This window comes from Heptranchias perlo, chromosome 13 (assembly GCF_035084215.1).
Source record: "Heptranchias perlo isolate sHepPer1 chromosome 13, sHepPer1.hap1, whole genome shotgun sequence".
NCBI classification, from domain to species: domain Eukaryota; kingdom Metazoa; phylum Chordata; class Chondrichthyes; order Hexanchiformes; family Hexanchidae; genus Heptranchias; species Heptranchias perlo.
This window is the reverse complement of record NC_090337.1, coordinates 33,499,000-33,525,557: the sequence shown is the minus strand read 5'-3', so window position 1 is coordinate 33,525,557 and position 26,558 is coordinate 33,499,000. Positions and strand designations below refer to the sequence as shown.

Below are 26,558 nucleotides of genomic sequence, written 5' to 3'. Positions count from 1 at the left end.
AATGACCTATTTGTCAATACGCTTTATACACTGTGCTGTAGTCAATGAATCAGCAATATCTGTGTGACCTTCAGTGATTTCAATAATACATCAATAAATCCGGGTGAAGCCCTGCAGCTTTTTTTGTGAAAGAGCCGGTGTCCATTTGTCCGTTGTCGTTCAGTTTGCGGTGCTACTTAAGTGCTGGGAGTGCTGGCGGCCGGTAGAAGGCGCTCAGTCCACACCATCCAGGCTCGGGACCAGCCTCTCTGGCGCAGAGCCTGTGGGCGGACTGGCCTTGCTGATTGACAACCCGAGTGGCTTTCCCAGCAAGCCGCACTCATTCACTACTGATTCCTGACGAAGTGCCAGAGCGATCGAGAGAGCAGTGTGAGCTCAGCACTGGAATAAGACGAGGCTAGGAGAGGGGAAGTGGCCAGCGTTAACATTATGGATATCACGGTGCTTTTGTACTTCTTCTTCCCGCTAACGATGGCTGTTGAAGGTAGGGCAGCCTGTCTCTTTCAGAGGTCCCATTACTCTTAACATTTCATGAAACGCAACAATTTCCATTGGATTCATACAGGGTTCGGAGAAGGCAACAAGATCGCGGCAGCTACATGCAAGTCTCTGAGTCTACCTGATAGGAAAACACAGAGCGATTCAGATGTGTTTCCTTATGTTTTGCGAGTAATTCCGACTATTCAAACCAAGCCACCCTGTTATGGACGTATAGTTTATACAGAAACAGTTGCTACATAAACTTGTTACTTCGAGTTCATTCCTTCGTATTTGTTGGTTTCTGGTATCTTTACATGAGTAATGCAAGAAACGATGCATATAGTTAACGTTTAGATAGTTGTACAGTATGTATTTTATACTCGGAAGAAATGGTCAGGTTGAAATTTCAAGTATATTGAACAGTCTTTGGCAAGAGTGCTCCGTGGTGCAGCCGAGAATTACTGGAATTTACATTCTGGGGATTGCAGTTTGATTCTGCGTTTATGTTTTTTGTGGGGATGAGAAAATTATGTGAAGGAAGTTTGCGATCCACTCTCACGATCGCCCAAAGCTGCCTTTACCTGGCGGTTAAAGCTCACATCCTGGAGTTTTCTCTTCCATGTCGAGGCCACTAGTCAGTTTGCGGTAAAAGGGACCACCACTTTTACATGATCCGCTGAGCTGTCCCCTACACTGCACCATTGTTCAGTCGGTGCAAATTTAAACAAGATAAGATAGTGATAAACAGGGAAGCCCGGATCTTTGGAACGGTGATGTGGTTCGGAAGTGCAGGATTTGTTTTTTTTTAATTACCGAGTTTAGAAGCCAAGGTAAACAAAGTAACAAGCAACTTCTTGCGACGGAAGATAGAAAAAAAAGTTTGGTGACGTTTTATGTGGGGTTTAGCTCATGTATCAGCGTCCCCTATCCCATTCAGATTTACCGAGGATGGTTTAGAAATCCGAGTCATTTTGAATCAAAGTGTTCGGAGTTTGAGAGTATTTTAACTAATTGTGGAGTCGGCCACTTATGAATGCAAATTAAAGTTTGGTATCCGCAGAAATAAATATTCATTAACGGCAAGTCTCGTCTACGTTGGCCTTGTTTTGGAGAAACAAGGTTGACTGGAATTTGTATCGACTGGAAATAGATGGCTGCCAAATATATGTAGGAGCTGCTGTTACATCTTACAACCGAGGTACAAGGAAAACTCTTGGAACGTTATAGACAGTTATAGTCGTTGAAACTTACATTCAACATTAGGCGAGTTTACATTTTTGTCTGTGTGCGCCGAAAAAGTGGTCAGATTGCCTTTAACTATTTGTTGCCCTCAAATCAGTTTTGATTGTTGGCGTCCATGATGCTTTCGATAACCGTTCAATTGGTCTCAAGCTTTCAACTGGACAATATGTAGAAGTTATTCAGTCGGCCTCATAACATGGAACTTTACAAGGGCATTTACTCAATAATGGGATTTTACATAATAATGGGAAGTTACCGAGCAAAGTTAGCGGCCCGGGTTCTAGATCTCCATATAATGTAATGAATGTGAGCTCAGCGTAGATTGTAATTATCTTCTACACATCCAACACCTTAAACAGCTATATTTAGTAACTGACTGTGACAGCTAGAAATCGTGGGATATGATATAAATATCGTATTTTCATTTATGTCAACGAGCAGTATGCTAATTGTTGTAAATTCTCACTGTAGTAAACTGTTGTGTTCTATGTAAAATACAGTTGAACTGCCAGAGTAATCACAGCGCGCTGGGCCGTCGATTAACAGGGTACAATTAAAATTCTCCCCACGAACAGGATCACAGTAGTTAGAGCAATGTTTCCTGCGCTAAATTCGCTTCTGCCGCCTTCGAACATGTTCCGAATACAAGAGCCCAAAGAATTGCATTACCCAGAGCTGCGACCAGACACAGGCTATTTGTTCCGAAGCGACGGTAACAAGGCGAGGTTGTCTCATTTTGAGAGAATTGCTTTCCATCAAATCATAGTTAAGACTAAATATTCCCATTATAAGCCCTGCGCCAATTCAGCGTCATTTCTGTTATGTATTGCTCTGGCAAATCGATGGAGCGTTTATTTTCATTGTTTGATCTTCTCCAAAAACTTCATAAAACAACACCCGGCTTTCCTGGGCGGAATCGTATAATTATACATCTCCAATGCTACATTGCCAGGAGATTCACAGAAAGTATGTACAATTAGAGTGTTTAACCCCTGCATATAATTTACACATTTGTTCATATAAAACTGAGTCAACCATAAAATACATGCATTGCCAACTTTTGTATTTGGGACCTAACTTGTATAAATTATGTCCCAAATGCATATATGGGGAAATGTATTTTTAAAAGGTTGCCCAGTGAATTCTCCAAATCTAATATATGCCCACTTAACAAAACAGTAAGAATTCAAATTTCTAGGGTATTCTGACCTCATCATAACCATTAATTACAGAATTTGATATATATGTTATTAAAAGGAATGTATTATACAAATTTAAAGGTGTAAGCACGATATTTAATCATATGAGAACTTTTGATAGTTTATATTGCATCCAGTAATAAAACCAGAAAATATACCCATTAGGACTTTTCAGGGTTTGTTTTTGCAAAACTGAAAACTTCAATTTGCTTATTTTCACTGCAACTTACTGAAAGAAGCCAAATCATGTGAGGAATCAAGAGGCACTAAAATGGGATTAATCCATTTTTAAAACAAATATGACAGTAGTGCTTTTGCTTAAATTTGTATTAATTATGCTTTTATTTTGATTCTGGCATTATAAATTCCTGTGTAATGCACCATAATGAAATTGATAAACGTACAAAACATAAAGCATCAGTTTTACATTGGTACCATCCATTTACATTCCCTGTACAGATCACTGGACTTTGGGAATATAAATAATAACACTATTACTGAAATTCCACGTACTGATATCTTATATTTGCGAATCATTACAATGAGCAATAATGGCCGGGACACATCAGCAGACCTGAAGTGCTTAATGAACGTTTTGTTCACGGGAGCCGGACTGGCATATTGCAAGGCATGGGCCACTCGCTATCAAGAGACGGAGGTCCACGTGTTACACGTTCAGCTGCGGCCGCAGCCCGAGCTGTGCAGTCGGGACTGTGGTCAGTGCGAGGCGGGAGTACTGTGTTATGAGTCCCGGCATCCCGATGAACTGATGGCGCGTTCTGCAGCATTCCCTCATTCCAGGCAGAAATAGAAGGAGGTCGGACGGTGTGAATTTCAGTTTGCTCCTGGGATCCTTTTGTCTGAAGAGAATTTCGCACATTACTGTTGGCTTTTACTCCCCTTCCCTCCATATTTCCATCAGGGAAACAGATCTAAAGAATGCAGGATGGTAAAAACCTGTTCACGTGGCAGCCCGGTGTAGATTCTGATTTCAGGGTTGCGTGCTTGCATGTTGTGGTGTTTTCAGTACAAGGGCTGACGGATTCAGTTCCTTTCAGTGGACTTTTTAAAGGAAGCAAATCCCCCAGATACCATGACAGCACATTAAGTAAACAACTGCAAGAAGAATTGGTGTTTCACTGTTTTCCTTTTTGAGGAGTGGTTTTTGCCTCATTATAACCAACGAGTTGTGGTTCGGTTTACAACTCTTGGGAGTACAATGCAAGGCAAAGCTTCCAGTTATTTATAAACAGCTCATCTCTAATCCAGACTTTTGATAATATTTTTATTATAGGGCGCCACAAAGTAAATGGTTCCTCGCTTGCAACTCGATACATTTCGTGTAACTAAAAAAAAATCCTCGAACAACTCGATCTATTGAAAGTATCTTATTCTTTCGTCTATCTATCGCTGTGTGAGGTGTGTATAACGTCTGCATTGTAGATTGCCACAAAAGTAAATTGGAACAAACATTTGAGGAATGGTGATTAGACTGGTGGTGTGTGTGGACAGATAATGGAAATCCAGGCAGCTGGAAACGAAGAATTGCCACAGATTAAAAAAAGGAAATGGTGCACTTTTAGGTAAATGAACAGCTGCTTGTTTAAACTAACGACACCCACAAAATCGATTGCACCTCTATTTGTCTTCAATAATGTTCAGGCTGTGGCCAGGACAGTAGTCTGGAGATAACATTAATTAATTTATAACAACAGAAATAAATTAAGATGGAAGGATCATATACATCTTTGTTTCCATGATTTCCATCTGCCTTGGATGCCTAGTTTCCTCTGCTATTGAGCAAGGTTAACATCGAGTATTTGTTAACATGAGGCTGATGTTTTGGGAACCAGTTCTGAAGCATCTACAGGAGAGTCCTTGCACAGACGCTGTCCCTTTGCACTAGAATGATGAATTGCAGAATTAGTGCACTGAGAGCTTGCAGTTTTTAATCCTGAGGCATGGACTGTCATCAAGAGGGCAGGGAGAGGTCGTGAACTTTCTGATGGAAAAGCAGAGGTAGCATTGGCTCAACACGGAAAGAGCCTTATTGGGAAAAGGACATGCAAATTGGATTACATTTGAAATGTATGATGAGTCTTGGCAGTGCAGGACACTGCTGCAAAAGGTCACATTAATTTCCTCAACAATTTGTTTTAAAATCTTGAGGATCTCTTGCTTGTGTTTTGTTAATTATTTTTGATTTCTCATTTTTAATGCCATCTTCTCCTAACCAGTTTCTGCCATTCTGGTCCCTTGCTTTTAAATGGGTATTAATTCATGTCAATTTATTACATCATTACATGGGGTTTGTAGGCCATACATTCTTGATTAAAACAGCAATTTGGTTGAGTAAGGTACTAGACACAGAAATAGTGTATATTTTAGTACGTTTTTTAGGAGATGTAAATACTAACAATTGAAAGAACTGTAGTGAGTGGGTTGGATAGCAGACCGAGTGTCATACCTTAGATGAAAGGGGGAGCTGTATGTTAGGCAGCTGCAGGCTAACCTACAGTACAAACATTAACTAATTCCTTAGGTGGTTTTGAATAGTAACATGACATTTAAAAAAAAAGTGTTAGTATGTAAACTTTGACCCTCAAATGTAATCAAAATGCAAATATTGCCTTTAAAATACAGCATGAAGTGGTGAAACATGTTGGGTGTTCCCTTGATTCCATAATACCAGGGTTGGTGTTTTTTCCTCTAGCTGGTTCAAAGACTACCTTGTTCTAAACTGAATTGAATTCAGACTGCAGTGAATATTAAAGAAACATTTACACTACATGAATCAAAGACCAGAGATCATGACTTACAATCTGAATGGAAAGTAAGCTCCATGATAATGAAAGAAATTGTAATTTGAATCCTCATATGCCATCTTTGACTAGTTGTAGTCCAGCAATTTTATTTTAAATTCACAAGCTTTCGGAGACTTCCTCCTTCCTCAGACATTTGCCTGAGGAAGGAGGAAGTCTCCGAAAGCTTGTGAATTTAAAATAAAATTGCTGGACTATAACTTGGTGTTGTAAAATTGTTTACAATTGTCAACCCCAGTCCATCACCGGCATCTCCACATCATCTTTGACTAGCTGTGAGAAAGATACGTTGCAAGCTTGTTCCTGGTCCTGAGGCCGTATTTCTCAAGTACAATGTGTTGACAATAAGCCTGTCTTTTGTTGCTCGCTTTATACTACAAGTCAATAGATCTAAATTTTAAGAACTGTATTAGGCAAAAATAAATAATTTTCAGTACGATTGACTTTTTTCAAATAGCCTTTGTTCAAATTGATGTTGAATACAAATGGAGATGGGCTGTTATTTTTATGTGTATAGAGCACTAGGACATAGTGGGTCATAAATATATAAATGCCAGAATGGAATATGTAGTTTAAAACCTTACAGATAGATGAGAAAGAGTGTGAGAAAAACCTAATTTCCCAAGGCTGGCTGTGAAATCTATTTTTTTGAGTAGGCAAAGGATCACGTTTAAACATCAACTATACACATACACAACTAGCGCCTTGATAGCACTTCACACAGCCCACTCTGCAGGCAAGCCTGTGAAAAAAGTCAATGACTCCCTCTGTCAAGGGCCCTCCTAGACAACAATGAGCATGAGTGTGCTTCACTGAGGAAGGGGAGACACTCCACAGCACTAATGGAGCTTTTGATTCCTCCCTTTGCGGGGTAGAAATTAGTGATCGATGGTGTGTGCAGCTGGCCAGATGTTTTACAGTCAATGTCTGCTGCTTTTTGATAAACATTTTTAGACAGTGAGAGTTTAAGTTGATGCAAGAAGAATGAACACAAAACTGTGATAGCTTGACTTAAAATAGTAGGGATTCAGGAAGATAATTAATGAAAGAGAAGGGAAGACAAGGGACAAATACAATGGGGTCTGAAAAGAGGGAGTGCTGATCTGAAATACAGCATCTGACGGACGGTACAATGGGTACTAAAATAAACTAGTATCATGAACAGTTTTCAGTAATTACATGAAAAATCATGAAAAATTAAATAGAGAAAAGAAAATAATGGAAAGCAAGCTAAGAGGAAAAACAACAGAGGTGTCTGCTCATTGTAGTAAATAGTTTCAGTATAAACCAATTCAACAAACCAGTTTATGTTTAATTGCACAAAATATTTTTATGTGGTTATGTAAGTGAGAACAGAAGGTAAATTTGAAAAATTATAACACACACCAAATGTACTTTACAGTCAGGTATAAGTGGGTTCAATTTGTTGTGACCAGCAGCCAAGCACAGGACCCACTTTATTACAGTTTGATTCTGTGCACTGCATCCACTCTAGGTGTGGATCAAGGTTTTTGTTTGTTAGAATCCCATTATTATATCATGTATTCTTCCTTCTTTGTTTGTACCTGCCTCTACTCCAGGAAATCATACAGTGTTGCCGTGCTGGTAGTTTGTTGAGACCTGTAACTGGCAACACAGACAGACAGATCCAGTAAAATCTTGCTAACATTCACTGTCTTCCAACCTCAAACATCACTGAGATAAATACAAACAATTAAAGAATGAATGCTGTGAGTCTAAAACCCCCAGTGATTCGCAATAATTCCCAATTAGTATAAATTGCTGCCCTTGAAAATCATGTGATAAAATTACCAAACTGTTTAGCTTTGAATCAAAGAGTAATTTTTATTATACTTTATTTATTGCCCCTACAGTTAGTGCTGAGCACAAGTTTTTATTGTGAAACATCCCTTCCTTGTAATGAATTGCATGCCTTGAGTTTGTGTGTGTGTGTGTGTGTGTGTGTGTGTGTGCGTGCGCATATGTATACATATGTATGTGTGTGTATGTATATATGTGTGTGGTTATATATGTATATGTGTGTGTATGTGTATGTGAAGGGAATTTATTGAAGTTGGAGACAAATATGGCTCAGCTCATAAAACTACAGATGAGAAAATGGAGTTTGAAGTTTGGCTCTTTGTGTTGTCAGATGATGTGTGGACTAGCTGGGCACTAGAACAATGAGGCAACCTGTATGTATGTATGTGGGGCGGGATGTGGTATGCTGTGCTGGGACATCAAGTGTCACTCTGAGGCTGCTTCACTCTAAGCAATGCTCGAGGCCTCGATATACATGTATTGTAATCTTTCTCGTGCGTGTGTGTGTGTGTGTGTGTTTGGTATATTTGTATAAGAACTATACTGTGGGTAAATGTCTCTGGGAGAGAGTGGATGCTCAGTGGTGCCTGTTGAACAGTCCTGTTCATTGGGAGTTTTTCAAAATTCAAACCATTGGTTACAGAATCTGGTCTAGGATAGAAAGGAACAAATAATTCATACGCATTACTTGTACAAGTGAGTTCTGTAAGTCTTGGTAATTAACAGAATAAGTTTATATATTCAATGAATTATCATCTAGCATTCGGTTTATACCACAAGTTTGGTATCAAATATGAAACTAGAAGAAAATGTTACTGCTATTAAATATTTGATTTTAACCTGGGCTATGTAAATATGGGTGGCATCTCAATACTTACCACATCTTTATGCAAAACTATTTCAATGTCCAGAAAGTGTTATTCACCATCTTTAATGTGCCTTTAGCAGAAATTAAAATGATAAATTTATGGGCAACTGCAGTCCCAGTAACCACAGTTATTAAATAATTTAAAGCCACTGTTTTCAGAGTATCAACTGAGGGAGAAAACCAAGAATATTTTTTAAATAAAGTATTAAAAAAGTTTGTGCCGCTGTATATAATCTACTCAAGTGTAGACTTATTGCAGCAGACAAAATGGCAGCACAGCAACAGAGTTTTCATCGTGGCCTGTTCCAGACATCGCACCTGTTCAAAAAGTCTATTTTAACTATGGTAACCAGTGCTCCGTAATTCTTAAGTTCAGGACTCTGGCTTTTTAAGAATTCACAAAAAATAATAATTTAACTAGTCAAGGAATATTCCAGGATCATGGCATTATCCTTGTTTTCATCTGGAAGATACAAACCTATGTTTAATTTGAAAAAGAGCTATAACTATAATAATAATGCATGAGTTTATATAGGGCCTTATCTGTGGTTGGCTTTTAAGTCTTGTCCAAAATGTTAGCGTTTCCAAGGCACAGAATTATAACATTTTGTTCCTTAGCCAGGGCTTTCTTCCTCCCCACCTCCAAAAAACTAATGAGCATTGGGGATCCTGCTAGCTGATGCTACATGCTGAAAAATTATGCTTCTGCAATATTGAATATTCAAGCTTAATGTGGTATTACTGAGTGACTCATAATGACCAGAAAGCCACTGCATAAAGACTGCATGAGACATCTAATTTTTGTACATGCAAAGGAGTAGATTTTTCTTGATGGTAGGAGAGGGTCATAGTTCATGCATCTTGCAGTGCTGATATATATGCTGCAAGGAGAACAAAACATCTTCAAAACAAGCTGATTCTGAGGGGTCTGCCCCTCCTTGTGCCACCCACTGAGTCTACATCGATAAATATAAGGCCCTCTGTGCAGCCTTCCCATCCTAGCATAGACTCTATATCCAACTGTACTTCTGTTTTTGTTTTATCAAATCTTTAAGTTTTTTTCTAAAAAAAATGGGAAATGAGAAAATAAATCTAATCACAAAATTAATTTGTTTGTTTTCTCGTTACGTTCAGAAGAAAAATGATATTTGCTAACACGACCTTTGTGTGGAATTGAGAATGCACCATTGCAAAAGAACATTTCTTGGTGTATTATAAATATGATGGCAGAAGAAATCTTATTGAAACATTAGCGGCACTATTTATGTGCCTGATATTCATTTATTGTGAAGCGGCTGCTAGCCATTTTGAGGTGAATACTCATCATGTAGATCCACAAATTGCCAGACACTCGTTTGACCGGTTCATTACCACTTAATTTCAGGTTATGTCCCTATTGAGTATATAATGAAAACTAGGGTGTGGTAAATTCAGTTTAGCATTAATACAATAAACTCAGAATTCTCAGTGTATAAGGCAAAATATTTTCTGTATGCTGATGCCATTTATTATGCTCTACACTTTGGGATTCAAATTTTGTCAGTATTATGCTAATTATTAAAAAAAACACTCTATCTTCCTGTACTCCTCAAGGTAAGGAATGTTCATACAAGTAATAGAACATTTTCCTACTTTTTGTACCCATTGACAACACCGAGCACTTCCAGATCAGATGCACAGTAAATCTTCTTGTACATTGTCAAACATTGCTCCTTAACCCCAAACTTAGAAAAACAATTTCTGTTGCAACTACCATCTTGATGACCTCTCTAAGCAAGATTCGGTGCCAGTTAGAGTCAAATTGTGAACAGTTTTGTGCTATGGATGCAGTCCTCCTAAGACCTGGATTTAGATTGCACGAACTCATTTTATTTAGGATTTGGGGAGATGTCAAAGATTTATTCCACTAGGCAGGCTTGAATATAAGTGCAGCTCCCAAAGGTAAAATAATAATGTTCTAACCTATAAAATCAACCAGTCCAACACCGGGTATTTTAAGAAAGAAATACAAAGGGTAACCTTCCTTAGAGGCATGATCAGGATTCTAGAACTACAACAGATTTTAATTCTACTACCATCCTGACAAAACACATTTTAACCCATAATTGCATACAAACTATGTCTGATAATCAGAGAACCCAGACAGTCAGGATTGATTTTATATGTGCTCTCCCAATGCCGTAGTATAATATTATGTTGTTATGTTTTTACTGGATGATTTTCATAAATAAAATCACTGCTATATAATCAGCTTTACACTGACCGTATTTTTTTCATAAATCATTGAATATTTGAAGTTACACTTTTCATCCTGAAACGTTTGGCATTTAAAGTAAGACTTTGCAAATCCAATCAAAAAAAATACATGGTGTATCATTGGTTATGGAATTTGAAAAGAAAATGTCAACTAGCCTAATACTTTTAGATGAAAATGTTTAGTACTTTGGCTGCTAAAATGGTGGTGAAATGTAGAGCTGTTGTTAATGACAAGGATCTATGGTACATTTATTGTGGTGTGTTATGTATGGTACATTTATTGTGGTGTGTTATGTATGGTACATTTATTGTGGTGTGTTACGTATGGTACATTTATTGTGGAGTTGTGTTAAGGAATCTAGTCATTTGAGTTAATTGGAAAGAATTTGGGAAGTGTAGGAATATTGCGCTGTGAAAACTCTGCTGCAATATCATCTTGTTGCCCATTGGGAACACTGTGTTGCAACAGCTGCTATATCTACTTCAACGCAAGAATTTTGCAATGCCATTTTCACATTACTAACTATGGTTTAAATTTTTTTGTGCGCTTTGTGCATTCAGTGATACAATTTCACCAACACATCACTGATGATAGTGTGCTGGCTAAGTTGCCTTGCAAGACAGTTTACTAAATAGCAAACCCCCTTTAAGGAACAGATACCATCTGGGCTTTACAGAGAAGTTAAACATCAATGTGTTGAGAGGTTTTGTACTTTGCTGAGACTGTGAAACAATCCGTGAGGTAATACCAATTGTAATAGTTGTAGTATTCGCCTGTTAAACCACAACACTATAATTTTTTTATGGATGAGACAGAAGATAAGAACAGTCAATAAAGATAATAGAAGAAAATTACAAAACTCTTGTAAAATGTCTAGGTAACAGCAAACACAGCTGGCCTCTGGCCCCTGGGCTAAACAAAATTAAAATAGTCTAAGCAACTATTACGTAGATAAAACAAAAATACATTCAGCACTCATTGCAAATGTAAATCTTATTACTTTTAATGAAAGACTCAGCTATTTTTTTTACATACCATGGTGAATATTTATTAGTTGCTGCATAACTTGGCCACATAAAAGGAAGCCATGCAAAGTAAAAGGTAAGATGTGTGCATTAATAAAACAGTGCAAAGCGTGAGAAAAGGTTTCACAGAGTGTGACTTTTTTGCCTGGGGCTGCCTCTGTGATCAGGAACTGGTTAGTGATTGTGCATTTCAGAAAGCCAATGCCAAACTTAGACAGTAGTCCCTTTGTTACTCCACCCACACCATCACCCATACCTAACCAAATTAAGTCGACTCATCCCTTTATAACATTCTTTAACTTTCTGACTAAGTTCTAGGGTGTATATTCAAATGCTGCAGTCATTTTTATGATCTTGCGGAATAGGTATATATTAGTTTCACTGGTTTACCGTAAATGCACTTCAATCTGTTTATTTTAAATGCAAACACATTTTATCTTGTTGACAAGAATAAGAAGCACTTAGTTGAATGTTGTATTATAATAATTTTCTGTCAGCAGGAGCCAGAAAGAGGGCCTGGTACTTAGGTTTTTAACTACCTCCCAACTTTCCTGATATTATAGTATAGTTAGGTAAACGGTTTCAGAAAACGTTCGACTTTAGATGTTAATTAGTCCATGGTTAAATCACAGTTGTGTCATTTAGCAAGAATTCCCATTGTACCATTGGCAACCGTATTGTAATGTCTATGTGAAAAAAATCCAGACAGACCAGACCATTGTAATAAATCTACAGTAGATTTACTTCATTGCAATATGAATAAATTGGAGAGGAAGAAAGCCTTGGTTTGTAAGTTGCTCATTGTCTGTTTAATTATTCACACTTATGCAATGACGATAGGAGAACAGTTTGGCCCTATGTGCACTGACTGCAGTGCTTAAGATTTATGAATGAATGACTTATGGGGTGTGTGACTGTGACAGGATGTAGCCTAGGAAATAGGACCTCACTAGGAAAATGCAAAGATATTATTGAGGTTTTTGGTCAATCATGGATAGAAGAGACATCTAATTGTGCATTTTATGGGAGAAATATTGGCTTCTGCTCAACCAAATAAAGTTTTTATATATATAAATAATTTTGTTATATTTTAAAGTTACAGAAAGTTACAACATTACCCAAAGTTGCCCATCCCTTTGAATTCAGCTGTCTTCTATTGATAAAAACATTGTAAATATCAAGGCAAGCAATGGTGACTGGAATACTTTTTCTACTTTTAGCATCTGATGTCAGCATTAAGCACTCCTTGATTAGGTATAGCATAGAACAGATGCACAGCAAAGTTTCCTGAGTGCTTGTTGCAACACAAACAATGTATGTTAACACCAATCTCAGACGAGCACTCCCTTTTGTACCAGTGTAAATTTTTCACTTTCAATGCCAGCCATCCCTAGGGCTTCTCTGTGAGACAATGAATGAATTGTGAACTTGATTAAGATTGTCCAGATTTCTTTCATTTTGAACCTTCATTGCCGGCAGAAAGAGACTCATCGTATCGGTTAGAGCTGGATTCAGACCTGGCTCCCAGGGTTGAGTCCAGTGTTCTAATGTATTGGACCACCCAGTTTCTAAATGTACTGTAGTATTTAAAATTTATGGCACTGAAGACACTAATATTTTAAACCGAGTGAGACTAGTTTGAATAAATTAGTTCCAAAAAATTAAACTTCTGTGTGCAAACAGAGCTAATTTGTTTTGAATTCAGATATGCTCCCACATGCTGCAGCTCAACAAGGCCATATTCCAACATGGTGGCTTCATATGTACATGCAAACTATTGTTATGGTACGGGTTATGCACTATACAAGAAAGCATTAATGGTAAATAGCTGTTTACGATAGTGAAAAGCGTATCTTAGTGAAGGAAAAATGTTAATAAATTTTAGGAAATATTCAGCTTTTAGTCAATCTCACGGAAGTACCCAACAGAGATCTAGAAGTCTATTGGTACTTTTAACATGCTAAGACCTACTGCATGGCTTGACGATACTGTGATTTTCATTCTTCTCCGATGAATTACTGCCTGCTGAGATGTTGCTCAAGTTCTCCTGAACTCTGCAGCATTTTCTTTCATTTGAGTCAAGGCTCACTGCAGATTGGTAGGCGAGAGACAAGCAGGGCAGCCTGTAGCTCATTAGCTGGTGAAATTACCATTTTCACAGTTTTTTTTTCCCTTGGTATAATTGTTCCTTAAGAATAGTTTTGTATAACTGACTGCACTCTGCATGCAGCAACTGAAGCAAGGGGCTGCTGTGTGTAAAAAAAAAAATTCTGTCTTGTGCAATTAACTATCAACTTTCTTTAGGAGGTGGATGATGCCATCATTGTTAACCCCTGTCAGATGCTTTTGTTCCAGGCCAGTGCATGCCTGAGTCCATTCTCAGAAGTCAATGCGCAATTTTTTTCCCTGGCCCATAGTTCTCTTTTGCCTTCATAGAAGTTCATGCCTTATTGTGTTCTGTTACGATACAAGCAAAATGTTAGAGTAGCAGAGGCCACACAGAATGTTGCCTACATTCTCTCCATGCCCACCCTCGATATTTTTAAACTGAACAGTTTTACATTGCTTTTAGAATATTTTAAAATACCATGGAAACATGTTGAAGTGTGAATCTGAGAGCACGGTCGTCAGTTCATCTGAATTTGAAATTGGTACTGGTTTCAATTATTCTAACAAACCTATAGTTATGGAGAACACTTAAAGTGATTAAACTAACCAACTTAATGGTTTCAAATAAAAGAAAATCAACAGTCAAAAGTACTGACTGCGCAATCTACTGAAAATAAAGACCACAATGTATTTGCAGAGCTTGTAATCATGGATAAAAGTAAGTAAATCAGTAAATTTGTAATACTATGGATACGACATAATATGAGGTTTACTAAATGTGCTGGTTAACGGTACATATGATCTGAAACCTGCTGTTTGATGTATGGATTGGCCTGGCCCATGTTCAGTTTTTTTCAAGATAATTTACAAAGTGTGGTTTGTTCCAAACCAGTTGGAAAAAGTGCAGCTACAGATTATTCCTTCGCTGCTACTTAAATGGCAGTGCAACACAGCTGGCCCATAATGAATGTAGGAGGCAAAGATGACTGCCTTGCAAAAAGATCATGGCCACTCACTCACCTTATTTAAACTCTTGTTGTTTCAGTAAGTGTGCATTATTGCATTATGCTGCCATATCTGTTGATTGCCAGGTATTGAGGATTGAAGGGTGGAGGTGATGGCATAAGTATACGAGCCAGGAGTAACTAAAAGTGATCTCCACTGAAAACATTTAAATTACAATTTATTTTCTATTCAGTTTTTTTGCCAATTGCCTCCACGTGATAGAAAAGCCTAGATAGTGAATATCAGCAGGCTATTCCACTATGGGTAGCAGCCCAGCTGAACCCAACCCTGTCCTCAAGTACCATTAACATACACATTTACCAGCAGCATTATGTGGATAGTAATCAATGGGCGGAAAACCTGCCTATTTTTCTCCTCCATATTCCAGAGATGCAAAGACCATTTGAAGTATCTTACCTGCATTTCCAACTGAGATAGCTAACTTGGCATAGACTGGAGATCAAACTTGGTACCTTCCTGGCCTGTTTGGCTCAATACCACATCAAGCAGTGCAGTGAAGCATTGAGAAATAAGGGGAGTTGAAAGCAAATGGTTTGAATTTTTGGCTTAAAGGGCCTACACATAATGTTTAAAATCGGTAAACAATAGTTATTTGTTGCCCAAATTCTGCCTGAAATATCTTGGGCTCAGTTTTCCTGGGAAATTGTGGGTGTGTTGGGGATGCAGACATCCGGGTTCTGGGTGCAGACTTCTGGGTTCAGACTTCTGGGTGCGCGCGTGCCTCCCGAATGCGGAAGTCCCACCGGCAATTAAAGCCGGCGGGATGATACTTGACACAATTGTTTAGATAGTTTAAACAATTGAACTACTTAATTTTCTCCACATTGAGGGATGGGTGCGATTTTTAAGCATCCTCAGCGTGTTTCCTGTGCTGTGAGAAACACTCCATGTTGCAACAGACGTGTTTCAGCCAGCAGCCAGCGGGACATTCAAATGCTTCTTTGACAGATGGGGAGAAAAGGTCACTTATTGCAGCAGGATTCTTTCAGACAAAGTTTGTGCTTTCACTGAAAATTCTTACTTTCCACTCACAATTCTTCTGTTCACACATATTTAATTACTTTGCGGACTGCCTCAAACTCACACCTTCAGGATGGGGGGTACCATGCTGCATTCACCACTACATCCGAGGACGAGCGACATCACCAGCCTCGCCAGGCACGGCGTCCACCTCCACCACTTCGAGTTCCACAACAAAGTGCTGCGTCACAGGCACCTGCACAAGAGCACACAGGGCAGCAACTGAGAGGGGAGCTGCTTAAGGAGGTCCCATTCACATCTGCCACCCACATGGAGGAGGAGGAGGAGGAGGAGGAGGAACCCATGGGCAGAGCAGTGCCCACACCAAGCCGCCCAGTCCTCCCTGTGCAAAACAGTCCTGCAACTACACATACACCCACTGTAAAGTGACCCAATGGGTGGCATCAAGTGTCACCATTCATTGTGAATCTCATGAAAGGGTGCTATCACAAAAGCCAGTCAAGAATGGCCAAGACGCGGCAGTAGTGGTGACAATCATAAAATTTAATGTTACTTTAACAAAAACTATATGTAAATGAAAAACATGACAGTCTGTGAAACACCCTTGTGCATCCCCTTCGTGCTCACAAAACCTTCACCTTTCTCTTATGACTACTTCTACGTGGTGCATCCCCTGTGGCTGCAGCAGATGTAGTGGCAGGTTGCTCATGTTCATGCCCTGACTGCTTAGATACTTTGGGCCTACACCCTCTGGGTTTTGGAGCTCATGAGGGCTCCTCCAAAGACTGCTCCACCTGCACCTGTGCAGGGACAGACTCGGCCACCTGGAGAGGAGGCAGCATTGTGGGTACTGGTTGAGAGGGGGACAGTGGGTGAGACGTGGGAGTGCTTTGAGTGGTGTCCCCACTTCCATGTCCCCTTTTGCCATCACCCCTCCCCTGGTCCATGGCCATATCACTCTACCACTCTGCTGGACAACAGTTTGGAGGACATGTGTGATACCTTGTAAGGCCAGTGCTAGTGTATCTGTCTGCCTATTTGAGGTGGCGGAATGTTGTTCAGCCTGAGTCCGAACGGCCATTGTCAGAGCCTGAATGGACTCATTTGTGAGCCGCGCTTGAAGCTCAATGGAGGCTAGCCTTCTCTCCATCGCAGACATTCCCGCACTTACCTGTGACAGTATCTCAGAGATTTCCTCACGTCCCTGTAACACTATCTCAGAGATTCCCTCACGTCCCTGTGACAGTATCTCAGAGATTCCCTCCCATACCTGTGCCACCATTCCACTAATGCAGGAGTTGGATTCCTCCATCCTCTGCGCTATTGTGGAGAGTGTGCGTGGCACCTGTTCCAGTACCTTGCAAATATGCTGCTGCTCCTTGATCATTCTCCTTTTAACGGGTGGCCCCCAGGGTTCAGCATCTGCGTCCAGCTGAGCAGATCCTGGAGAAGAGTGCTCCCAATGATGCGGACTCTCTGCAGCTGCCCCTGCCACCAGTGTCTGCTCGTGCTCACACATGTGTGGTAACTCACCAGGTGCCAACCCAACTAACTGCGGACTAGGACCCACCGAGGTGTGAGTATCTGCGCTGGTGGATGGCACACTCATGTGACGGTGCACCCTCAGAGGCCAGCAAGTCCTCTGAGGAATTGCCCTCTGCTGTCATAGCGGTCGCTGAAGGCCCTGTAAGAGAACAGAAGGCAATATTAAGCACCATCACAGATATGTCATGTTGCGATGAGCATACTGAGGTGCTGAAGATGGCAAGGCATGTTAACATCAATTCATAGTGTGTGTGCTGAATGTTAAAGTTGTGTCACCAGACATTTGTTGGGTGCCAGTCTTGGTGTCCCTAACAGACAAGCACTCGAGGGTTTGGCTGAGCTCCAGTGCCTCCTGCTCTGCCTCTGACGATTTGTTGCAGCCCCCCTCCAGTCCTTGCCCTCTCCTGTGCATTCTGAGCTCTCTTCTATAAGTACAGACGTGTGAGTGAGTGATGGTGACGTGGCCAACCGATGAATACATTGGTTTGGGTGAGGCTGACCATGAAAGAGATCAAAGGGTGAGTATGAGTCAGAGCCAGGACATTGTATGAGGATTGGGTTGAGTGGTAGTGGTGGGGTGACTAATGGGGAGGTGAGGAAGTGCAGGTAAGTTGAGGATGAGCCTTAAGTAGGTGTGAGGAGTGATGTGATAGAGTAGTGTTGGCAGTGCAGAATGAGTTGGGGGAGGTGCGGTGATGTGGAAGATGGAATATAAGAGAATCAATAAGTGTACTCACTTTGGCTGACCTAGTTAGGTCTTTGAAGTGCTCCCTGTACTGGAGCCAGGTGCGCAAGATGTTGCTGCTGCTGGTGACCTCCTCTGCCACCTCGAGCCAGGCCTTCTTGGTGGCAGAGGCAGGGCACTTTCTTCCATCTGTGGGGTAAAACACTTCCCTCCTCCTCCTCCTCACCCCATCCAGTAGCACCTGAACTGAGGCATCATTGAATCTTGGAGCAGCCTTGCCCCTGTGCTGTGTGTGGGTGTTTGCTCCAGGAAAAGCCATTGGAGCAATGGCCCTTTAAATAGAGCTGCTGCAGCTGACAGCCTGTGATGCGGGTGTGCAGTACGCCCACTGCGCAGCTTTCGGACGGCAAACCCGGAAGCCACGTTAAGTGGCACCAATTGAATCGCGATTGCATGAGAAATGGACATTTTTTATTGGTCGGGTTATCCGCACGCCCATTCACCCCTTCGCTGCCATCCCGCCTCCTCTAATATCGGGGCCCTTGTGTTGGAATTATTGTTTTACTTCCAGTAATTAAAAAATACACCTCATACATATATATATATATATAAAAAACCATACGTACAATAATACTTTAAACATGTAATACACTTTTCCCTGCAAGATACTTTGACATAATTATAAATAGAAAAGAACAGTGCCAAAATCACTATTTTGGAATCAATTTTCCAAACAGCCAACTATCTCAACATGCATTTAGTGTGGTGTTACAGAAACCTATTTTTTAAATTAAAAATAATATTTATAGAATTGTTAAAAAGAGATCCTGATTTTGGAAAATGCAAAGAGGAAGCGGCTCAGTGAAACCTTTCGTTTAAAAAGTCTAATAAGACCAGAATTAAATCACATCACTCCTTTAAGGTGTCTCTATTTAGAGAAAGGTTCACATGGGCCAGCTGTGGCACATTGCCCCCTTAAAGCAACAATGTTCCAAAGATGTTACACAATATGGGTCTGAACATTTGCGCTGCAACATAACTCTGGCAGGAATGTGGCGGGATGGCTGAAAATTAGGTTGGGATCTGGCGTATGCCCTGAAGTTTCTATCTGGCCTCATGGGGACAGAGCCTCTCCCTGCCCTAAACGAGGCCACTGTTACAAGAAAGGATGGAGACTCCCAATGCCGAGAGTTCCCACATCTCCGGCTCTCAGAGGGACCCAGGGTGTGACCAGTGGCAGTATGGCATACCGGCCCACCAGATGGCAGTAGTGAGCCCCACCTTGAGATTCAGGCCAGATAGCCCAACGAAAAAGGGCAATTCTTAATGCACCCTCTTACATAGGGCACCTCAAAATCCTTTCTGGGGGGAACCTGGCACCCCCTAGAACTTGCAAGTTATATTGGAAATTGTGGCCCGTGGTGCAGGCCTTAGATGCGCCCTTGGTGGCTTGGGCACCTGCCATTCATATGTAAATCAAGGGATCTTGGTAGGATCAGTGGTGGAGGTTCAGGAGGACACATCCTAGCACTTACACCAGCATGCATGCCCTCGAACCATGAAAATTTGGGCCCAATATTTTTATCTGAAAGAAGTAGGAGCTACAGATGCAAACTTCATCCTATCCTCTTACTCTCAAAAAGATTCTTCCTGTCTCCATGCATTATGAAGGCTAGTTTTAAGACTGTTATTATGACAACAGGAGCAATAAACCTGAAATTAATATTGGCATTATTAGCCGACAAATGCATGGCATTTCTCTGTTAATTTAATGTAGGCACTCACCTGCAGGCATTAATCTAATTAATTTTAAATGGGTCAATGCCTCTGTTAAAATGGCAGACTGAGGAATGCCTTGTGGACACTTGATGTGTCGTCCATTAATATTGCCAACAGTCATTTCCAGGACGATACAGTTTAAAACATAATGGGATAAATTTGTCCCTGAATTCCCAAAATGCACCCCAGCAGGTAACAGTCTGTGCCAGGCATACTGAAGATGAAAATTTACCCCTGTGTATTCAAAGCAGCTCGTTGCCACAGCTGGCTGGATACAGAAAGACAGAAAGGTTGGATACAAGTTCAATTTCTAACATGGTGGATTTCCAGTCTCTCCAGACCATCTGGATAAGATGAGGCCCAAACCCCCCCCCCCAAGAAAGAAACAGAAAATTGAAAGACAAAATGAAACATTCTATAAGTAAAAAACAAACGCTGGAAATCTGAAACAAAAAAAAAGCTGGAAATATATAATAGAATGGTCAGCTTCTGTGAAGAAAACAGAGAGTCGACGCTTCTGGGTCATATCCATCATAGTTTTGATGAAGGGTAAGAACCCAAAATGTCAACTGTTCTTTCCACGGATGCTGATTAACTTGCTGTTCAAATGGAAATTGATACCTTTGTCTAGTTAAGCTATAAGTATGGTGCTCAGATAAAGAAGCACAATTTGTTTTTATTCATTATGCCTGGCAAATATCTTATTCAGTTTTATCCATTCAATTTCTGTTTTTTTGTACTTAACTTTAGGGATATAATCCCAGCTTTAAGTTTGTATCAGTGTCATAGTCATTACAATCTGATTGCATAGCCCAGTTATTTCATTAGGATCCTTAGAAAGTTACTTGCTAAATAGTATCTGGGATAATTCTGACATCCCTTGTGTTGTAGGAATTAATTAGCAAAGGTTACTCTCCTACCATGATATAAAAATGTACACAACTTAAGTTGCAAAGTAAATCCATTTAGATTTGGGAGACTTTTAAAGTGATCATGTTAATTCAGTCTATTAACGTATGGAAGAAGCTGCTGGGGTTTACACAAGGTCTGGACTATGTCTTCAATCTAATTCTGGTTGTCTTTATAAAGTGATGCTGAATAATACAATGAATACAATTTATCTACATGATAAACAGCTGAGCATGGCTTAAGGGCCTTCAAATTATAACCCCATTAGGTATGAGGTGTAAAATCTCACCCAAATCTACCCATAACGTATGAGTAAAAGTCTGCTTTAATTCTATCAGCAACTATTCTGCAGAGAATATTTGTCAAGTGCAGAATTCCTTCTTAAATTAAAGCACATAGTTGTTAGATATCTTTTACACAAGTCTTGTTATATTATTCCTCGCATTTTCAACCTTCTGACGCCTTTGGAGACACATGGTAAGTATAATCAAGAGTCAGTGATCATTTCATCACCTCTGATGAAGATAAATGACTTCCAGTACAGGAACTGAACCTTGTCACAAACCATTTGCACAAAATGGCACACTTGGGTTTTACATAAATCTGTGGGGAATAAGATGAAAACCACAGGACAGCTCCTTGCAGGACATGTGTAGCTTGCTTTTTTTTAACTCGTTCACAGATTTTGGTACATTCGCAAAAGCCCAGTTGTGCCATTGCAGCAACTTTGGAATGTCCACATCAAGTTTGACCTATAGTAGCTACTAAAGTGTTATGACTATAGTCTTACCATTTAAAAAAAAACTCCCTTACTCTACCTCTTGAATGGGCTACTGTGCACTTTATAACAAAATGTGGTCTGCACATGCCTTGGTGTGTTGTGCTAGGTATGCAGAGTAGCAAGATAAAGTCAGAGATGAATTTGAAAATTATGTATAGCAGATTCAGAGAAAAGATATGGCAGAGAATCTTTGGAGAACACAAGTAATCTGTTTAAACATGCCTGAATTGAAGTAAATTGAAAGATTACCAAAGAAGAAGGTAAAGGCAAAGAAGGTGAGGGAAAATCTAATCTAGATCTCAGGAAGAAGAGAGAGTAACAAGTGAGGAGAGGTGAGACAGTCAGAGGCATAGCCATAACATTTCAAAAATACTTTGTATAGACCGGATGAGTTGCATTGTAACGCAGCAATCAAAAGGGGAATGTAACTTTGTGGAGTACATTTTCAGCTTTCTAGTATCATGATGAGAAACCAGATCCATCTCTTACATACTGTTTATTCCTCCTCTTAACCATTGCCCACAATATCCATCCTCTTTAGCAAAGGGCACAGTCTGCAAGACCATCGCTTTAGTTTCTTTTTGCACGAGATACACTAAAATTCAAATATGTAGATGTTTTTAGTTAGTTCTGGCTAATAGAATGCTTGCAAATTTATTCCAAAGCTACACAGTTACTAGTTGTGGCCAAACTTGTTACTAAAAATTAACCAAAGATGTTATTAACTGAAATCAATGCTTCAGTATTTTTCACCCAGTATGGGAAATATTTAAGATAATTTGTTTTAGCGTATTATTTTTGCCAGAAATTATGATTCCCCCAATGGACACTTAAGTCTCCTTCCCACGCAGACAAATAGAGCACAAGAAAAACCTACCACCTTCAACCTGTATTCAGTTTTTAAAATAATTACTTTTGTTCTGATCCTCCAATATGCAGTGAAATGACTTTGTGATTGAAAGGCTGGACTGTAGCAGCATAGAAATAAAAAATGATCACTTTAAATTCAATTCAGCCAACTTTCCAGTTCAATTTTTCAAGAAGTAAATGGTTTTGAATTGTGATTTGTGCTGCAGCTACTTCTCTTGAGGTGAGGGTTATTGATTCAAACTAAACAACTTGTCAGGCAGGTAACTTTAAATTCCATAGATCAATTTGATATAAGTAACTAAAAGAAGATGGTGGCCAAATGATTCTGCACCTTTGATTATTTGTATTAATACCTAAAACTTGTGATTTGTAAAAGAGGGTATGGAATGGATCCGATCTGTAATACATTTTAAATCAGGAATCACACTGTAGCAATAACATAGGCCACTATCATGTGATAATCAACAGAGGCAAAAGGCATTGGTCATACATTTTATGACATTTCTACGCTTGAATATCTTAACATAAAGAATGTTTTTGTTTTATTTCAATAATACTGTGAATTGAAGCATGTTCTGAAGTGTTGCTTATTTCTCCAATTCTGCTTTCTAATATTTATCATTAGAAATTTTAAAGAAATTGAATTTTGTTGAAATTATTTGAAAGAAAGAGGTACAAACAGGTGACCTCTCAATCTCACACAGTTAATTGTTGCATATTTTAAGAGCACTGGTGATAATTATCTCGATTCATTCTCGTTCACTTTCACCAAAATTTAGACGAAGCTAAAGAGAGACTGAAATCAAGAGCAAATGTCAGGACATCAAAAAAGCCTGCAGGGGATTCCCTTTTTAGCAACATTATGCCTTATACTAAACACACATTATGCACACCCACAAAGACAGCCTAATGTTTACAGCTTTGAAAAATACAGATGCTCTACATGTTAAAGCTGACTTTAATGACATTATTTTTCCTGAAAATTCCATTTCTACTTTAAATTCACTGGAACAAACCAGAATCATTCAACTTCTGTCATCCATGCTTTGTATTATCTGTATTGTTTGAGCAAATGCTGAGCAAACAGGCAGCAGCAGCCTGATCTACTCAAATTTGCTTACACTAGCATGGCATCACATGTCACTTGATCCCACTGACCGAGAGCTCCTGTCAATTTACATCTCATTATGGCACTAATTGATTTGTTTAGGCAACAAATAAATTTGGCAAGAGCTTTTCATGAGTTACCATCCATAATTAATTAGACAGCGTATTTGTAAATATTTGAACTATTGTCATCCCTGTTTCTTGGTTTTCAGCTCTTGCTCAATGGACTATTGGTACAATTGATTACCTATAGTCGCAAATCCAAGAGCTGATCAGTAGTAGTGGACCTTTTGCTTTAAGACAAAATAAAGTTGGAAAAATGTTTAATTCTAGAATGAGCTGAGGTATGTCTCTTCTTCTGTGAGGCAGCAAATAATTTATTTTTATTTGCAACTTGAGTGTGTTGAGGTTCTTACCTCAGTTTACATTGGTGTAAATAATATCTTGCAGTGTACAGTGCCTTTTTTCTGATTGTTTCAATATATAAATTGTATTTTTCTGCAAATATTTGAATAACTCCATTTCTTCATTGGAGTATAAAGGCATATTGGTATACATATACATTTGGCTGTATATGCACAAGCAAACACACACTTTGGGAAAAATTAAATTGCAAAATATGCTTAACTATTTTACTTCAAATTGTGTATTTTACCACAATCCACAATTGATAAATACTGGGCAGATTTCTAAATTGTTCTGTGAAATCAATGCAGTAAACCTGTAGGACATTATATGATCATTGAATCATAGAGTGTTGCAGAACAGAAGTAGGTCATTTGAGCCATTAAGTCTGCCTTCATGTGTTTTTCCCATGAATCACCAAGTCTAATCCATTCCCCTACTCACTCCTCATACCCATTAGTATTCCTCTTTTAGCTTGGCTCAATTGGTAGTACTCCTGTCTCTGATTCAGAAGGTCATAGGTTCAAGCCGCCACGACAGACTTGAGCACATAATCTAGACCAATGTTTCCACGCAGTACTGAGGGTGTGCTGCATTGCTGGAGGTGCTGTCTTTTGGATGAGAGGTCAAACTGAAGTCCCATCTACCTGCTTAGGTGAATGCAAAACATCCTATGGTACAATTTGACGAAGAGGAGGGAATTTTGCTGGTGTCCTGTCAACACTCCTTCCTCAACCAACACCATCAAGAACAGATGATCTGGTCATTCATTTCTTTGTGAGACGCGTGTGCAAATTGGCCTACATTTGCCTACATAACATCCGTGTCCTTCAAAAAATAATCCATTGGTTGTGAAGTTCGTTGAGATATCCCGAGGATGTAAAAGGTGCTACATAAACACAAGCTCCTTCTTTCAAAAAATTCCCTTTTAAAAAAAATATGAACACTGCTTCAATGGTTTCCTATAACCCCAATTTGATACCATCAGCAAATTTTGATTTAGTTTCCTTAATTTCTATGTGGATATCATTTATACATATAGAGTAAATAACAGCAGCCCCAACACAGGCCCTTGTGGGACATCAGTCATCTTATCTTTCCAGTTCAAGAAACTTCACTTTACCTTTGCCTTTACCTTTTGCTCGTTAGTTACCACTACATCTATGTGCCCTCTGTATAGAACAAACCTGGCAGCTTATGCTTAAAAGTGTATTTTGGGAGATCTATTTATCCGCACAGATTTATGCTGGCCATAGCCCTCAATAATGGTCAAGCTGGTGAGCAGCTGTTCTTCCTCACATATGGCTACAGAAACCGTCCCCCATTTCACTGATTTGTAACAGTCTTTCTGTGCTGTAGGGCATGTTTAATGTGAATTACCCTGATCCATTTTAAAACCCCTCTGAGCTTTTGACCCTGTCCTCCCTCCCAAGCAATTTGTGCTTCTAGTTTCCTTAACCTTTGTCTTTTAAAGTGCTGGTTTATATGCTGAGACCCCCAGGTTGTATTCTGCATAAACCAAAAAATTCTGTGGATAAAACACACAACATTTGTTTCAAAAGAAGTAAATGTACCTTTTGCACATGTACTTCTCCATGAGTGAATGACATATTAGGGTTAAAAAGAGGAGACCAAACACATGTCATATTGGATGCAGCAGCTATATTTATGAGGAATGAGTACAAAGGGCAAGTAGTGACATTTTGCTATGCTGCATTCTTCTGACTCTGTATGAATATGTGAACTATTGTGGATACTGCTTTGTATTTTTAGAGCTATTGTTTCATTATTAGATCTTACATTGATTTTGCCTCCATTTTGGTCCACAGAGACTCTTATGGATTCAAGATGGGCGACTGCCGAGTTGGGATGGACTGCACAGCCAGAAACAGGGGTAAGGACAATTCACACAATATATTACCGGCTAACAAAATTTTGTAAGCTAATTTCATTTTGATTATTAAAATCAAACCTGAGATCAAATTAATATGATAATAAAAACAGTTTCTGCCAAATCCTTTCAGTATCATAGGCTTTGAGCTCATCTGACATTCCAGTGTCGTACTGAGGGATCTGTGCATTGGTGGAGCTGCTACCCTTTGGATGAGACATTAAACTGAGGCTCTGTCTACGAAAATTGTTGAAGTTTCTTTACATTGAATTACACAGGAATCACAGTACAGAAACAGGCCATTCAGCCCAACTGGTCTATACCTCCTACCCCTACTTCATCTCACCCTATCAGCATGTTTAGCACTGTATAAAGGAATGTGAAGCACCTGGTATCCTGGACAATCAATATCGCTAAAAATAGACTATCTGATCATTCATCTCATCACTGTTTGTGGGACGCTGCAGGTGCAGAATGGCTGCTGCATCTACCTACGTTACAATACTCACTGCACTTCAAATGTTACATTTAGTTGTGTGAAGCGGTTTGAAATATTTCAACAGGATGAAATGCTATATCAAAAGGAATGTTAGTTACTTTGAAAACTTTGCTCAATCGATTAAAGTGTCACATACAAACATACAAATTAAGAGCAGGAGTAGGCCATTCGGCCCCTCGAGCCTGTTCTCTCATTTGATAAGATCATGGCTGATCTGATTGCGACCTCAACCCTACTTTCCCATCTACCTACTATAA

General features: G+C 39.5%; 1 protein-coding gene across 2 annotated transcripts in view; it reads left to right on the top strand.

Moving 5' to 3' along the window:
• The first annotated feature begins 346 nt into the window (after window positions 1–346).
• Window positions 347–26,558, top strand: part of LOC137331478 (ephrin type-B receptor 3-like) — an 89,952-nt gene continuing 63,740 nt past the window's right edge. For both annotated transcript variants that reach the window (XM_067995301.1, XM_067995300.1), the window contains exons 1-2: window positions 347–484; window positions 25,741–25,805. In XM_067995301.1, coding sequence (XP_067851402.1) covers window positions 430–484; window positions 25,741–25,805 — 120 coding nt within the window. In that variant the 5' untranslated portion in view covers window positions 347–429. The remainder of the gene's footprint in view (window positions 485–25,740; window positions 25,806–26,558) is intronic.